This window comes from Pan troglodytes, chromosome 1, assembly GCF_028858775.2.
Source record: "Pan troglodytes isolate AG18354 chromosome 1, NHGRI_mPanTro3-v2.0_pri, whole genome shotgun sequence".
NCBI classification, from domain to species: domain Eukaryota; kingdom Metazoa; phylum Chordata; class Mammalia; order Primates; family Hominidae; genus Pan; species Pan troglodytes.
The window spans coordinates 93906127-93919757 of NC_072398.2; the positions used below are offsets into that span (position 1 = coordinate 93906127).

The 13631-nt window shown below is 53.7% G+C and overlaps 1 protein-coding gene across 4 annotated transcripts; it reads right to left on the bottom strand.

Moving 5' to 3' along the window:
• Nucleotides 1–2: 2 nt before the first annotated feature.
• Nucleotides 3–12842, bottom strand: HCN3 (hyperpolarization activated cyclic nucleotide gated potassium channel 3). Of its 4 annotated transcripts, XR_008540725.2 has the most exons (10): nt 11929–12393; nt 7002–7431; nt 5711–5872; nt 5089–5307; nt 4535–4681; nt 3882–4122; nt 2513–2677; nt 1143–2069; nt 843–943; nt 3–459 (listed from the first exon to the last, which is right to left on the bottom strand). XR_008540725.2 is itself a non-coding variant. In XM_016928689.4 (8 exons), the coding sequence occupies exons 1-8, from the start codon at nt 12204–12206 to the stop codon at nt 1387–1389; spliced, it is 2325 nt and encodes a 774-aa protein (XP_016784178.2). In that variant the 5' UTR covers nt 12207–12842; the 3' UTR covers nt 3–1386. The 4 variants fall into 4 exon arrangements, 2 of the variants coding, with proteins under 2 accessions (XP_016784178.2, XP_016784190.2); XR_001710089.4 differs by lacking the exon at nt 843–943; XM_016928689.4 differs by having other exon boundaries at nt 3–2069; nt 11929–12842.
• Nucleotides 12843–13631: the final 789 nt, after the last annotated feature.

Sequence of the window (13631 nt, forward strand, 5' to 3'; positions counted from 1 at the left end):
AATGAGTGTGTCTATTTTATATTTAAACCCAGCTGTTTGGAAGCAATTATAAAACTTCTCCCCCACACCAAGAACCCCAGAACTCCCCACCCAGAAGGAAAGGAGACTTAGGGTCCTGGTCCCACAGTCTTTAATGCTGTAGAGTAGGAGAGGGGACAGGCAGAGTGAGGGTGGTAAAGGACTACTCTTGTCCCTGAGAAGGCAGAGGTGCTGGCTGGCCTGCCCTTCCCCAGGCTTGGATACCTTGGGCCTTTCCCTTACTCCTGCACCAACAGCAAACTCAGAAGGAAAAAACAAAACAAAACTCTAAAGGTAAACACGGTCCTTCTCCCTCTCTCATGTGGCTCCTCCTGCCCCTACCTGGGAGAAGGTTCAAGTATGCGCTGATGGGTTTGGGCAAGGACCACAGAGGCTGGCATGGAGAGGCCCTGCCTCCTCCTACTCCTCCTGTCTCCTTACCTGAAAAGGAGGGGAGGGATGGATAAAGGAATGGGTAAACAAAATTAATTGGTAACACATAAAGTTAGTAAATGAATAAATACAATTAAATAAATGAATAAATAAACAAGCGAAGAAAAAAATATCACACAAGGATTCAGCCATTTGCCCCTCCACCGGGGGGGATCTAGGCTGGCATATTAATAAGGAGGTGCCAACTACCCCTTAACTTTTAGGGGGTCACGACTGGGGCAGAGGGTACAGGGAAGAGGAAGCTCGCAGTTTACAAAAAGATGGTCTACCACAGGACAGAGACTGCAGGGAACTTAGAAGTATGTTCCCACTCAGAGGGTAGGCACAGAGTGTCCACAGGTGGCAGTGAGCGGGTAAAAGTGGATACCCACACTCAGGACCCAAGACATCTGCTGACAGCAATGGGGGTGCAGGTGATTGGCAGTGCCTGGCTATGCTACAGGAACAGGAAGATAACCAGACCGGGCAGAACCTGCAGGATCATTGGCAGGGAAACAGAGACATCTAGTTACTTGGCAGTGATGGCAGTGGCAAGTACTTGTGCTTAGTAAAGGTGGGGTCATGGGCCTGGGCCTGCACCTGGCAGGACCATAGCCAAGGGAATATCCTTGTCAGAGGGTTTTGAGTCACTTCTACTTGGCAGTGGAGACATACAGCGCCTGGCATATTACCTTGAACATGGTAGCTGCTCAGTACACATGATGAACGGGTGAATGGATTATGATGGGACAAGCTACAGGATTCTTGAGCTGAGGACACAGAGACCATCTTCATGGCAGTATGCGGAATGTCCGCACAGGGTCGACATTTCCAAGGGGCAATGTTTCAGGTCCCCACGGCCTTCCCCAAGAGGCATCTGCCCTTGGGTACATACTACTGCACCCCAAGAACTAAGGCTGGATGTACTCAAAGGTTTTACATGTTGGCAGAAAGCTGGAGACCCCGGGGTGTGGCTGGCTCAGGCACTGGTGGCCTGGGGGGCTGGGCTGTCCTTGGAGGTTTGGCCAGGAGCCCTGAGGGAGGCAGCCGCTCACTTCCTGATCCCTTACGCCCAGGAGAGCCATCGCCTGTTGCCTGCTGAGGCAGAGAGGGTTGAGAGGCTGAGAGTGGGCGGCCCCGAGGTCCTAGCCGCCGTCCACCTCCTCCTGGAGGGGGACCCAGCAGGGAGACCTGGGAGCGCCCTGCCCGGGATAGGCTGGCGTGCAGGGTTCGGGCAGGTGGGGCGGGCAGGCGGGAGGTGGATGCCCATGGGCCAGCTCGGACAGGCACCAGCGGGGAAGCTGGAGAGCCTGCTGAGCGCCAAGCAGAGCGAGCAAGGAGGGTGGCTGGAGAGTCGGGGGAGAGGGGCAGAGGGCCCCGCTGATGAGTCAGGGCAATGGCCACATTGGAGGTCACAGCAGCTGCCTGAAGGGGCGCATGTACCAGTGGCTCCCACAGTACTGGCTTTCCACTAAGCTGAGCTCCTGTGCTCGGGGCCCGACCCCGAACACCCCGAGCCATGTCTCTGTCATGTTGCACCAAGTGCTGCTCCATGATGCCACCACTGCTGCCTGGACTTGGCTCAGAGCGCTTCCGCTGCAGTATGGAATTCTTCTTGCCTAGAAGTTGTACCGGGAGGGAGAAGTTAAGGATAGGGAAGGAATCCAAGATGGATGTTGGATATCAAAGAGTATGAGAGTATCAGGATGGGATGGGGTTGAGGGTAGGGGATGGGAGTCAGTAGTATGGCAATGGGGCTATGGGGGTTGAGATGGGGGTTGGAGGAAGAGGGTATGTATCAGAGACAGCGAGGGTCAGGGGACTGGTACTCAGGGGAAGGAGGACTCAGGACATGGGGGCTTGGGATGCTATCTCTCCTGGGAAGGACATGCTGAGGGATAGGGACAGTGGGCCACAGTGTTGAAAGGCCTGTTAGGGAGCATTTGTTGGGACTGAATGGATTGGGATATGACCCTGGAGCCGTAAAGCCTGGGCTCCTTGCTTTGGAGGTGGGGTGAGAGCATAGTCTGGACCCAGAGCAGATGGGGTGGACAGGTCTCACCGATGCGGCGCAGCCGATCCATGGCCACAGTCTCAAAGGCCCGGCGCATCATGGGGAACTCCTCAAGCACAGCATTGAAATGGTCCACACTGAGTGAGTAAAGGCGGCAGTAGGTGTCAGCCCGAACACTGGCTGTGCGCCGGCCCCTAGTTAGCAGGCAGATCTCTGCAGAAATTGGGAGGAAGCTTCAGAACCCCGTCCTTGTCCCCAGAACTCCTCTTGCTGAGCCTGCAGCAGTGGACCCAACTTTCTAAGGCTCCTCCCTAGACTTGGGAGAAACCATTGATTACCTATTACCTCCATGGCCCAGGAACCCTAAACACCCCAAGCATTGTCTTTCTCCAGACCCCCACAATTACTGGGTTACTGCTCCCTGTCCTTCCTACTCTCTCCATATGAAGGCTGATGACCAGGCAGGTCTTGCTGGCCCTAAATTCCCAGTGATTCCACTCCACTTTAACTCCCACCCCTCCCCGACTGCTCAATCCCAAGAGGTAGACCTGGGCAACTCAGTGTACCCACCCCTCCCACCCCCTTGAATAAACACTGAGGGCAGCCCTGAAGGAGAAAAGCAGTATCAAAGAGCAAAGTGCAACATGATGGGAGTAGTGGGTGGTTTGGGGACTGAGAGATTATATGAGCCTCAGGTCACTTTGGGCAGTGGAAGGCTGAACTGCCCCTACTGCCACAGGCTGGGTCCCTGAAACACACCACCAGGCAGCTCCAAAAAGCTTATGCTCCAGGACAGCTCTGCTTCACTCCTGCCTTTCCCTCATCTCATAGGATCCTTGGATTTCACTCTCTAAGGGTTCTAAAAGGCCCTCTGGCCCAGTAGTTTGCAACCTGGCTGTGCATTAGAATCTCCTGATAAGCTTTAAAAACTACAGAGCTCAGGCCGGGCACGGTGATTCACGCCTGTAATCCCAGCACTTTGGGAGGCTGAGGCGGGCGGATCATGAGGTCAGGAGATCGAGACCATCCTGGCTAACACAGTGAAACCCCGTCTCTACTAAAAATACAAAAAATTAGCCAGGCGTGGTGGCGGGCGCCTGTGGTCCCAGCTACTCGGGAGTGTGAGGCAGAAGAATGGTGTGAACCCAGGAGGCAGAGCTTGCAGTGAGCCGAGATCGTGCCACTGCACTCCAGCCTGGGCAACAGAGCGAGACTCCACCTCAAAAAACAAACAAACAAACAAACAAAAACTATAGAGCTCCAGACCCCAGCCCAGAGATTCTCACTGAGTAGGCCTGGGGAGGGGCTGGAGCTCTGTGATTCTGCAGCGTACTGAGGCAGGGACCCAGAGCCCGGGAGCAGTTGCCCTCTCCACTGTCTGCTCGTGACCCTGCCACCCTCCCTGAGGCCTGCTGACCCCCAAAGTAGGATCCATCGGTGAGGCGTGTGTCCCGGGCGCCGCGGGCCAGCACACTGAGCAGCCCATGCTGGATGAAGTACATCTTCCTCCCCACGGAGCCCTCACGCACCACGAGGTCCCCCGGCTGGAAGACCTCAAAGCGCAGCTTGGTGAGAACTGCAGTGACGAAGCTGGGGTCGGCGTGGGCAAACAGCGGCATGTGGGCCACCAGGCCCCGACAGGTGAAGTTAATGATCTCCTGGACAGGGGAGGGGCCTGTCAGGCAGGCTGTGCCCCTGACCTGAGATGATCCCACCGAGCTCATCCGCTTCCAGAAACCCCACCCCTGGGGTCATGTTCTGCCAAAGGATGGGGAGGCATCAGTGGGCCTGGGACCATCCCTAAGCTCCTGCCTTCAGATCTTTCCCATGAGCCCTTGCAGGACCATCCCCCAAAAACAGAGATCCCTATAGTCCCTCCTCATGTATCCTTCACCCTCAAAGGGCCTTCAAGAAAGACCCTAGCCCCTGAAAGCCCAAATACCTGGCCTCCCACAGGGCCCTCTGCAGGCCTCACTCCCTATAGGAGCACCTGCTGACCAATAGCCCCTACCACCAGACAGCACTCCAGGTCCCTGAAGAGCCCCCCTTCCAGGCCCAACCCAGCCCCACCTCGCGAAGCGGCTCGCTCAGCTCGCCCAGGATGCTTTCCTCGTCGAACATCTTGCCCTGGTAGCGGTGCTCATAGTACTCGTGGATGCGCTGCCGCGTGTCTGCTGGCAGCTTGTGGAAGGACATGTACTGCTCCACCTGCTTGTACTGGAGGGCCAGCCCATTGCCAGGGGCAAGAGGACAGAGGGAGAGATTTGGGGCCGGCACAGTGGGGTGTGTGTGCGGAAGGTCAGAGACACAGGTCAAACTCAAAGGGGTGAAACGTGGAACCAGACATGGATACACAGGGCCACAGAGGAATATGGATAATGATGGATACCGGGAAGACACAGAGCACAGTCATAGGAAAACCCAGGCGTGGACAGCAGAGGGGCCAAGCACAGGCATAGGTTCAAACAAGGAAAAGGTACATGCAGGGGCAGGGAACAAATGGACACAGGGCAGGAAAGGAAACAGAGACGCAACAGGGGCACACATCAGAATGGGCCTCAAGTCAGGCTACCCAGTCTCCAACACCCCTCCATGCCACACCTCCCTCTCCTGTCCCTGCTGACCTTCTCCTGGTACTGACGCCGGGAAGAGTCCAGGGACTGGATGAGTGCCGTGGCATGGCCGATGAACATGGCGTAGCATGTGGCACCCACGATCATGCTGAGCATGGTGAGCCAGACGTCGGGCATGCCTACAGGTGCCTGCTGCCCATAGCCAATGCACAGCATGTGGCTCATGGCCTTGAACAGGGCATGGGAATACTGGCGGCCCCACGAGTGGTTCTGAGGGGCAGAGTATATTGCAGAGCTGGGCATGGGCCCCTCGGAGCCTCATTCTCTGCCTGCCCCTTTTCCTTCTTTGGTCTTTCTGTCTGCCCCTTCTACTGCAGGCCTTCCTCCTGGCAGGCACTTAAGTTTGGTTCTGGGGGGCCCTGAGGCAAAAGGGTCCTCTATTGCAACTTGGGGGCCTCAGCTTCCGGCTAGGTACCCTTCCTTTGCCTGCTCCCTCCAACACACGAGCACTTCTTCTGGGTCTCCTTCCCCTTTCCTCCCTCCTCCCCACCTCCTCGCTCCTATTTTCTGTTGTGATCATCTCCCACCTCCTGCTCCCTGTGGCCATCCCTGCTACTCAGGCAGAAGAGCCCTAAGAAGGCCCAGGAAAGGCAGAGCTGTGGGGACTTCTCACCACCATGTGGTTGATGGAGACCCAGCAGTCGGGAGGGAAGTCCTGCAGCATGGGCACCAGGAACTGCAGACAGCCATCCCAGTGACATAGCAGCAGCATCATCCCAATGAGGTTGAAGATGCGAACCACAGCACTGGCCAGGTCATAGGTCATGTGAAAGATCTGAGGAGTCCGAGGAGGAGCTGCTGTGGACAGGAACCCCTCCCTGCTTGTCCTCCTCCATTCCCAGCCTGGCAAATTCTCTTCTGAACTACTCCCTAGCCCCAGCCCCCATGAATTAAAAAATACAACTATTATTCATTTGTGTGGAGTTTTGTGGCACACATGTATAGCTAATGCAAAGCAGTTTCTTATTTCTCTCATCTTATAGATAGGAAAGCTGAGGTCAGTCATGTGCCCAGAACCACATAGTAAGTGTCACAGCAGAGAATCAAACAAATCTATTGCACAAGCTGCCCAGGTGTAGCCTAGAAAAGAGAGAGGGCATTTCACAGTGTAATGTCTCCAGGGCATATGTGTAAGAATTAATCCAGCAGCCCTCTCCTTTCCAGTCATAATAATATATAATAGGTGGGGGAAGGGGGGAGGGATAGCATTGGGAGATATACCTAATGCTAGATGACGAGTTAGTGGGTGCAGCGCACCAGCATGGCACATGTATACATATGTAACTAACCTGCACAATGTGCACATGTACCCTAAAACTTAAAGTATAATAAAAAAATAATAATAATATATAATAGTGGCTTCACTGAGAACTTAGTATGTGCTAGACACCTTTCTAAGTGATTTGCATGTATTAATTCCTTTAATCCTAACAGTCTTATCACAGGTAAGTGTATTTAACACTCTCATTTTATAGAACAGAAAACCAAGTCTCCTATAGTAAACAATAAAACTGGGATCTGACCAAAGACAATGAGACTGCAGAGCCCACAATCTGAACCACTAAACTCTGCTGCTATGAAGCTGAAGCTCCAGCTTCTTCCACACCTCATCCTCCGCCCAGCATCCAGCTAACTCTAAAGTGTGTCCGGCAGCTGTGCTCCACCCTCCTGTGCCACCATCTTCACCCCAGGCCCCATCCCCTGAACCCTCATTCTGTTCCTGCTTCTCCCCCACCAATTTTGGAGAGAGCTCACGCACGGAAGCCCCACCCATCTTCCCCACACTATAAGGTCACCAGGAGCCCCACCCATAGCATCTTCCTAGAGAAGTCCACCAGCCGCCCCGCCCCCTTCTCCCCCAACATCCCCCACCCACTGCCCCGCCCGCCACCTCCCCACCCCACCTCCTCCCACTGGTGTATGTAGCGGATGAGGCGGGAGAGGCGGAGCAGCCTCAGCAGGCTTAGGATCTTGGTGAAGCGAACGATGCGTAGGGCCCGTGCCGTTTTGTAGACCTCAGCGTCCAACCGTGGCTCCAGCTCCACCACTAGGAAGATGTAATCCACAGGGATAGAAGAGATGAGGTCAACCAGGAACCAGGTGCGCAGGTAGCGCGTGCGGATGGCCCGCGGTGCTAGCAGGATCTCAGCACCCTCCTCCACCACGATGCCCGTTCGGAAGTTGAGCACCAGATCCAGTAGGAAGAAAGTATCAGACAATACGTTGAAGACGATCCAAGGCGGGGAGTTCTCCTCCTTGAAGAAGGTGATGCCCACAGGCAGGACGATGAGGTTCCCCACCATCAGCAGCAGCATGATCAGGTCCCAGTAAAACCTAAGGTGGGAGTGAGATGAGGAGTAAGACCATGAGGATATTTCACCAGCCACTAGACTGACAGAAGATAGGCTGACATGGCCAAGAATGGGCAAAGATACACAATAACAGAATGACTGTTTACAGCTGCTGGGAGTATAAGTTGGGACCACCATTTGGGAAAATAGTTCAGCATTATCTAGTGAAGTTAAACATTTGCACTCCCTGCAACTCAGCAATTCCATTCCTACGTATAGACACATCCAAGGAAAATATGCGCTCCAGGAGATACACATAGGAATGTTTATAGCAGCATTAAATTTGAGAACAACACACATGTCCTTGTGTAGAAAAATGTAGACAGATAAGTAGATAAATACACTATTTATGGGCTGGCATACCATACAGCTGTGAAATTACCCAACTACAGCTACATTCAGCCCTATGGATGAATTTCACAAATGCAATGCTGAGCAAAAGAAGCAAGAAACAGCCTGGGCAACATAGTGAGACCTCATCTCAACAACAAATAAAAAAAATTAGCCAGGCCAGGTGGTGCACACCTAAAGTCCCAGCTACTCAGGAGGCTGAGGTGTACTCCAGCCTGACTGACAGAGCGAGACCCTGTCTCAAAAGAAAAGCTATGGCTCACGCCTGTAATCCCAGCACTTTGGGAGGCCAAAGTGGGATCATTTGAGTCCAGGAGTTCAAGACCAGCCTGGGCAACATAGTAAGGTCCTATCTCTACAAAAGTTAAAAATTAGGCCAGGCCTGGTGGCTCATGCCTGTAATCCCAGCACTTTGGGAGGCTGAGGCTGGCGGATCACCTGAGGTCAGGAGTTTGAGACCAATCTGGCCAACATGGCAAAACCTCATCTCTACAAAAAATACAAAAATTAGCTGGGCATGGTGGCGAGAGCCTGTAATCCCAGCTACTCAGGAGGCTGAGGCAGGAGAATGGCATGAACCCGGGAGGCAGAGGTTGCAGTGAGCCGAGATCGCACCACTGCTCTCCAACCTGGGTGACAACAGTGAGACTCTGCCTCAAAAAAAAAAAGAAGAAGGCCAGGTGTGGTGGCTCACGCCTGTAATCCCAGCACTTTGGGAGGCCAAGATGGGCAGATCACAAGGTCAAGAGCTCGAGACCATCCTGGCCAACATGGTGAAACCCCGTCTATACGAAAAATATAAAAATTAGCTGGGCATGGTGGTGCACACCTGTAGTCCCAGCTACTCGGGAGGCTGAGGCAGGAGAATCACTTGAACCCGGGAGGCGGAGGCTGCAGTGAGCAGAGATCACGCCACTGTACTCCAGCCTGGGTGACAGAGCGAGACTCCATCTCAAAAAAAAAAAAAAAAATTAAAAATTAGCCAGGCACTGGGTGCGGTGGCTCATATCTGTAATCCCAGCACTTTGAGAGGCCAAGGTGGGCGGATCGCCTGAGGCTGGGAGTTCGAGACCAGCCTGACCAACATGGAGAAACCTCATCTCTACTAAAAATACAAAATTAGCTGGGAGTGGTGGCACATGCCTGTGATCCCAGCTACTCAGGAGGCTGAGGCAGGAGAATCGCTTGAACCTGGGAGGTGGAGGTTGCCATGAGCCGAGATTGTGCCATTGCACTCCAGCCTGGGCAACAAGAGTGAAACTCTGTCTCAAAAAAAAAAAAAAAATAGCTGGGCGCGGTGGCTCACGCCTGTAATCCCAGCACTTTGGGAGGCCAAGGTGGGCAGATCACAAGGTCAGGAGATTGAGACCATCCTGGCTAACACGGTGAAACCCCATCTCTACTAAAAAAATACAAAAAATTAGCTGGGCATGGTGGCGGGCGCCTGTAGTCCCAGCTACTCAGGAGGCTGAGGAAGGAGAATGGCGTGAACCCGGGAGGCGGAGCTTGCAGTGAGCCGAGATTGTGCCACTGCACTCCAGCCTGGGCGACAGAGCGAGACTCCGTCTCAAAAAAAAAAAAAATTAGCCAGGTGTGGTGGCGCGCACCTGTAATCCCAATCCCAGATATTCAGGAGGCCAAGGCAGGAGAATTGCTTGAACCTGGGAGTGAAGGTTGCCGTGAGCTGAAACCGCTCCACTGCCCTCTAGCCTGGGCGAGAGTGAGACTCTGTCTCAAAATAAATAAATAAATAAATAAATAAAAATTTGCCGGTGTGGTGGCTCACACCTGTAATCCCAGCACTTTGGGAGGCTGAGGTGGGTGGATCATGAGGTCAAGTGTTCGAGACCAGCCTGGACAAAATGGTGAAACCCCACGTCTACTAAAAATACAAAAATTAGCCAGGCGTGGTGGCATGCGCTTGTAATCTCAGCTACTCAGGAGGCTGATGCAGAAGAATCACTTGAACCCGGGAGGCGGAGGTTGCAGTGAGCCAAAATTGTGCCATTGCACTCCAGCCTGGGCGACACAGTGAGACTCCTTCTCAAAATAAATAAACAAATATAAAAATAAATAAATAAATAAAATTACTCTTCCATATACATACATATCCCTACTATATATCATTTACCTCACCATTGCTAAATATTTTTAAGGTTAAAAAAAAAAGCTAAAGTATCCTGTGCTAATCTCACAGCATTGCTGAAAACATTTACGTGGAGACAATAGATGTGACAGTGTGGTACAGGCACTAGTTGGTGTTATGACTCACTCACTCTTTATCCCCAGATTTCTGAAAAGGCTGCTGCTTCCCCCATCTCCAGTTATCTGCCCATTCTAGTCTAGGACCTCATGCCCTCCCCAGCCGTCTCCACCCCATTCCTCTTCTCCAACACAGTTGGACCCACAGATCCTGTTCCTCTGCTGAGGTTTGCTCATCCATGTCTCAGGGTGGGGTGGTCTATCCTGCCTTCCTCTGAATTGAGCTTTCCAGGGATGCCCTTCCCCCTCCACAGAACCTCAAACAGGGCTGCACACACAGAGAAGCTCCACAGGAGATCATGAAGCAGCAAGGCTTGAGTTCTGCATACCTTTCCTCCTCTGGCCTCCCTGTGTCCACTGGGACTCTGGCTGAGCACAGGCAGAGGCATGGGCAGGGGTGAGTGACATTGCTGTGGCAGACACCGTGGAAAGAAGAGGTCAAGAGGGAACTGTGTGAAGCCCTCATTCAGAGAATGGCACAGGAAAATCTCAGGGACTCAGTTACCTATGGTGGTTTTAATTCTAGGACACACCTAATCCCAGTGTCAACTCAGGAGCTAGCCCCTTCTGACTCGGACTGCAAAATCAATTTTCAGCCCTGAAAGAAACTTCCTCAAGTCCGGGCCTCTGGGAAGCCCCTTAGACTGTATAAACAAAAACCCTCGGCCATTCTTCTTTTCTCTCCTGGGCTGCTGAGGAGGAATCCTGTATTGTGAGACACTAAGAGAGGGGAGGGAAAGAGGGTTCGCCTAGCCATGAAAGCATCTTCACAGCCTGACTCACAGGTGGGTCACAAGCCTGGCGGGTGATGTAGTACAGAGAATGGAGAAGCACAATCAGAGGGATACCAGGCTTCTGGGGATCCGTCTGCGAGTGAACTGAGGGAAGAGAGTGAGATCCACAGGAGACTAGAAAAGGCGCACTGGCTGGGTGGGAACGAGGCAGCAAAGACAGGAGTGAAAGGAACAATGGGAGGAAGAGAGACATAGAGGGAGTGTGTATATATGTGGATTCAAGATAATGTCTGGGTCTACAACTGTATTTCGAGGCTCCAGATTCACACCTCTTCCTCTCTGCTTCTTTAGTTCCCCAGGTTAGGTGCTTTGCACACATCCCTGCCTCATCCAAGAGCTGTCCTTCATTTCCCCCAAGGACAGGGCTGCTGTCTTCCCCTAGCGACCTTGATGTAGAGGTACACCCTGACTGAGACTGTGAAATGGCCCCACCCCCACCCTCTGTTCCTTCTCTGGGAGTCACCTGGGTGGTGGTCCTGCCCCTGCTTTGCCGCCTCAGTCACTCTGAGTCTCGGCCCCGCCCCGCCGCCCCCGCCTTCAGCACTAGGGACAGCGACCAGAGCTGAGGTCTGGACCCCCGGCCCCCTTCAGCGTCCCTATTTTTCCTGGTAGTCTGTCATGCTGAACTAGGCAGGTGCTAAGGAGCGGGTGTGGGGATGGGAGATGGCGGAGCTCGGCTTCTCCCTCAGACTGGCCCCGATACTTAGAATATAATTTCCTAGATCTCCAGCAAGCAGGACTGGAGGAGGCAGGGGTCCCAAACTCTGGTAGTTCCTTTGGTCCGGATGGGGTCCCGGGTTCCTGAAAGAGGAAATCCAGGTCTCTGGAGATCCCCTGATGTCTGCTTGCCCCTTCTGGTGCCCCCAGCCTGTCCAGGCACGGAGGACCTCCGGCAGGGGATACCCGCCCAGGAATTCCCAGGCTAGACTGGTGCAAGTGACTCTCCTGCCCCACCAAGGGACCCCGGGCTGGAAATGAAGTGACCGTGGAGGGTGGGGCGGGCCGGGTCCCGGTGTCGCCGCCCGCGAGGGTGGGATTGATGTACCCTGCCCTCCCCGCCAAGCCCCCAATACCGGAAGTCGCTGTAGGGGTGGATGATCCAGGCCCCCGCTGACTTCACCCGCTCCTGCTCGATTTCCACTGCTTTGTGGCTGCCGAACACCCGAAGGGAGAACTTGTTGACCGTAGGCTGGAGCAGCGTCCCAAGGTGCCTCCTCTTAGGCTCAGGCCCAGATTTGGGGATCGGACCTGAGGCCGCGGTCGCAGGCGGGGGAGCAACGGGAGGCACCGCCTCCAGTCCAGGGGTCGCCCCTTCGCTGGCCCCCGCCGCCGGCCGCTGCTCTGCCTCCATGGCGCCCACCCCGCTTACACGCTCGGCCTCCTAGAGCCCTCTGTGGCCATCAGGTACCCGCAACCCCTCCAGAGCAGGAGTCGGCGCAGCCCCGCGGGCTCTAGCGGAGGCGTCGTAGGCTCGGAATCGCCGGCGCGCGGGGCGGAGGGGGTGTGTGCTAGACTGGCGGGCGGCGGGCGGGCTGCGCGGCGCCCCCTGGCGAGGGCCGCGCCAAGACCGGGCGGGGCTGGGCCGCCGGGATCCTGGAGGAACTCCGAGAGGGGCGTGGCTTAGCAAAGAAGGCGGGGAGCGCAGCCTGAGCCAGGGAGAGGGCGTGGCCTAGCGTTGGCCTTTCATCCACTGAGAACCAGGGAGGAGGAGCCCCCTGCAGTGGCGGGAAAATCGGACGCGGGTTTGTAGCTTGAAGGACTTGGGAGGGAGAGGGATTGGGGACCAATGGAAGAAGTGGAAATGGCTTTTGGGATTCTTCTCCACTCTCGCCCAGGGACTTCTGTCCTGCTCCCGTCTTCTCTCAACACTGTCCTAGGCATATTCTTGTCTTTTGGTCTCCTCCGAACTGCTTCCCCTAGTATTTAATTTCCTAATTCATTCTGTCAGCCTTCACCAAGTGCAACTCTGCCTGTCATTGAGTGGATGCTGAGGAAACAAAAATGAATACAAAAGTCCTAGTCTTAGCATCTCCATGTAGTAATGGAAAACAACACAAAACAAAACAAAAACAAAGGCCTAGCCATAAAGCCACTGCTCATCTGTGCCCAACGACAGACAGGTAAATTGCAGTGCTATGCGAAGTGCTACAAATTCCTAAATATCTCAAATTCTCCCCTTCATCTCCAATTCTTCTTACCACTGCCTCATTTCAAGCCCTCAGCATTTTTTCACTTAAATTACTTCGGAAACCTCTAAAAGAGTCTTCAACCTCTTCCAGGCCAATTCTTCTTCCATTCCCTGCCAGTTACCTTCCTAAAATCCAACTATGGCTGTGTCACTTGCTTGAAGCCCATCAAGCTTTCCCATCTTCTACAGGGGTACATTTAAGCTGCTTAGCATGGTGTACCAGGCCCAAAAAATTTGGACCTAGTTTCAACAGTCTCTCTTCTGACAGTCCCTCTCTTGAAAGCCACAGCCCCAATCATGCTGAAAGACTTTGTGCTGCCTTGTCTCTATGCTTTTGCAAATATTTTCTCTGCCTGGTATTCTCCTCCAATTCACTTTCGAACAGTTGGTTCAGATCTTGCTTTCTCTAGGAAACCTAGGAACACATTTCCAACTCTCATTTCCCCAGGTAGGGTCTATTCTAGAGCTTTTTTACAGCAGCCAGGGCACCACTGTTTTGAGCAACTCATGTCACAGGGCTACCATTATTATTATTATTTTAGAGATGAGGTCACACTATGTTGCCCAGGCTGGTTTTGAACTCAGAGC